We start from the raw sequence: 2,478 nt of genomic DNA, 5'->3' as shown, positions 1-2,478 counted from the left end.
TTTACAGCTTTGGCTGCACGAGGCGGGGGAACACTTCCTCCTGCCTCCCTCCTTCCCTGACCCAGAAGACGTTATGTTCTGTAAATAAAATCATCAACAGTGGAGAGATTTTGAAAAGTGAGATCTTCCTGAATAAGCGAGGGGGCCCAGTTGGGTGTGTCGGGAGAGTGCGAGACTGGCAGGAAGCTCTGAGCACCTGCCCTAGGAAACGCGGTAAAAGAGGAAAGGGCTGTTTGCCCCATCCAGGCACTTGGGAGTCCCTAGGGCTTCTGTGGCGAGAGCGGACGGGGCTGGACAGGGGTCCCCAAGCCCCCACGGCCGGCAGCAGAGCTCTTCGCCGGCAGGCCGGGGTACGTGGCAGGATGTGGAGGTGCAGCCCAAAGTCCTCCAGCATCTTCCTGGGTGGCACCGGGTCCAGTGGCGCCGGGCAAGCACCGCAAGCCCGCTCCTTTCCCGGGCTCCGGTCCGCGCCCTCGGGCCGCCCAGCCTCTCTCGGGCTGGGTCAGAGCGCCGGGACGAACGTGTCGGTGCCGCCGGGGTAGGCGCCGTGCCGGGGTCCGGGCTCGGCGGCGCTCAGCTGCCCTCTGGCGCCGTAGGCGTGGGCCATCGGCGGGTACGGCACGGGGGAGCGGCGGCCGTAAAGCCCGGCGGGGGCGGGCGGCGAGGCGGGCAGGACGATGCGCCCCGACGGCGCGTACAGCTGCCCGGAGCCGCCCGGCGCGTAGGGCCCGGGGGCGGTGGGCAGCGGGGCGTAGGCGTGGGGTAGAGCGGCGGCAGCACAGCCCTGCGCGGGGAAGGCGGCAGCAGCGGCGGCGAAGGCGCAGGAGGCGGCGGCGGGGGCCGGGGACAGGTCAGAGGCGGGCGGAGCGGAGGGCAGCGGGAAAAGGCGGCAGGGCGCGGCGGGGCGCTCGGCGAGGAAGGCCGGGTAGGTGGAGAGGTCGCTGCGCTTGAAGCGCTTCCTGCGGCGGAGAAAGGAGCCGCTCTCGAACATGTCGCGGGCGTGGGGGTCCAGCGTCCAGTAGTTGCCCTTGCCGGGACGGCCGGGCTCCCGCGGCACCTTGACGAAGCAGTCGTTGAGGGTGAGGTTGTGGCGGATGCTGTTCTGCCACTTGCGGGGGCTGTCGCGGTAGAAGGGGAAGCGTTCGGTGATGAAGCGGTAGATGCCGCCCAGCGTCAGCCGCCGCTCGGGCGCCTGCCCGATGGCCATGGCGATCAGGGCGATGTAGCTGTAGGGCGGCTTGCCCCGCTCCGCCGGACGCTTGCGCCGCCGCCGCCCGCCCCGCGCCGCGGCCGCCGCCGCCGCCTCCTCCCCCGGCGGTGCCGCCGCGTCCGCTTTCAGCGGCGGGGGCGGCGGCGGGGGGCCCGGCGGCAGCCGGCTCTCGGCGGTCATGCGGCCGTCGGGGCGGCCCCGAGCCGGGCCGAGCCGAGGAGGCGCAGCGCCGCGCCGCCGCGGCTTTTATGCGGCGGTGTCCGGCGGCTCCGCGCCCGGGCGGCCGGCACTCCCCCTGCAACGCCCCGCAGCCCGGGAGGCCCGGGCAGGGCCGGGCGCGCCGCCGCGGCCAGAGGCAGCGCCCTGCCCCGGCACTCTCCCCACCCGCCCCCCCCCCGCTCCTCTCCCGTGGTCCCCGTCTCCAGCGCCGTCGGGGCGCCGCGATGCTGTCGCCGTGGGGAGCGCACAGCTGCGGGGGACCGGCGAGCACCGAGCGGAGCGGGGACGTCTCCGGGTTACCGGTGCGGGTGTGTCGGCATGGGCATTTCCAGCGCCTGGCACTGTACGGCTCGGCGCCTCTGGGGCCGGTTCAGCTGGCGGCCGGCGGGGTAAGACGAGGGGCCGCCGCTGTCGGAAGGGATGCAGCCGGCTCCGGGCAGTGTCGCCCGTGGAACCCCACGCTCCTTTGCGGTAGTGAAGCAGTAGGAACGAATTAAACATGCAGAAACACCCGGTGACAGATCTAAGTGTGGGTCTAGGCAGTGCAGTTTGTGTGCAGAGCTGCTACATAAAATGCACTTAGACTGGTCCCCAACAGCAATTCATCACAGAACTGGGCTGCCATCCCCTGGTTTACCCCTCATCTGACCTGCTTGTCCCTGATCTTGGTGCCACAGGACCTCCAGGTACTACACGATCTTTCCAACCACAAAGGACATCAGGCTCTCCACGGGCTGCTATTGGGACATGCTTACCTACCAGCTCGCTCCTGCTTGCTCAAATACTTGGGGCCGAGGATCACACCCCAGGACTGTGGGTCAGAACAAGTGCCATGAGTGCACTTAGCTGGTGAGGAACGCTTGCCCAAGACTTGTGCTCTTGCAGGGCTTGGGGCAGCACAGCCTCCTCGCCTGCTGGCATGGTGATCTTCGGGAACCAGAAGATAAAGGGGATGACAGGATGTTCCAGAGCTGGGATAGAAAGGGTCAATGTGTGCTGGTGTGCACAGGGATATGTGTGCATGGGAACATGAGCATGCACATGAGTGT

At 68.9% G+C, this 2,478-nt stretch overlaps 1 protein-coding gene across 1 annotated transcript; it reads right to left on the bottom strand.

Moving 5' to 3' along the window:
- Positions 1-502: 502 nt before the first annotated feature.
- Positions 503-1,390, bottom strand: FOXE1 (forkhead box E1). The gene has a single exon (XM_086480291.1). It carries the CDS (start codon positions 1,388-1,390, stop codon positions 503-505), a length of 888 nt encoding a protein of 295 aa, XP_086336417.1.
- Positions 1,391-2,478: the final 1,088 nt, after the last annotated feature.

Source organism: Leptosomus discolor, chromosome Z, assembly GCF_034619465.1.
Source record: "Leptosomus discolor isolate bLepDis1 chromosome Z, bLepDis1.hap2, whole genome shotgun sequence".
NCBI lineage: Eukaryota > Metazoa > Chordata > Aves > Leptosomiformes > Leptosomidae > Leptosomus > Leptosomus discolor.
Note: the sequence above shows the minus strand (reverse complement) of the source record. Positions and strands in the feature narration are given on the sequence as shown.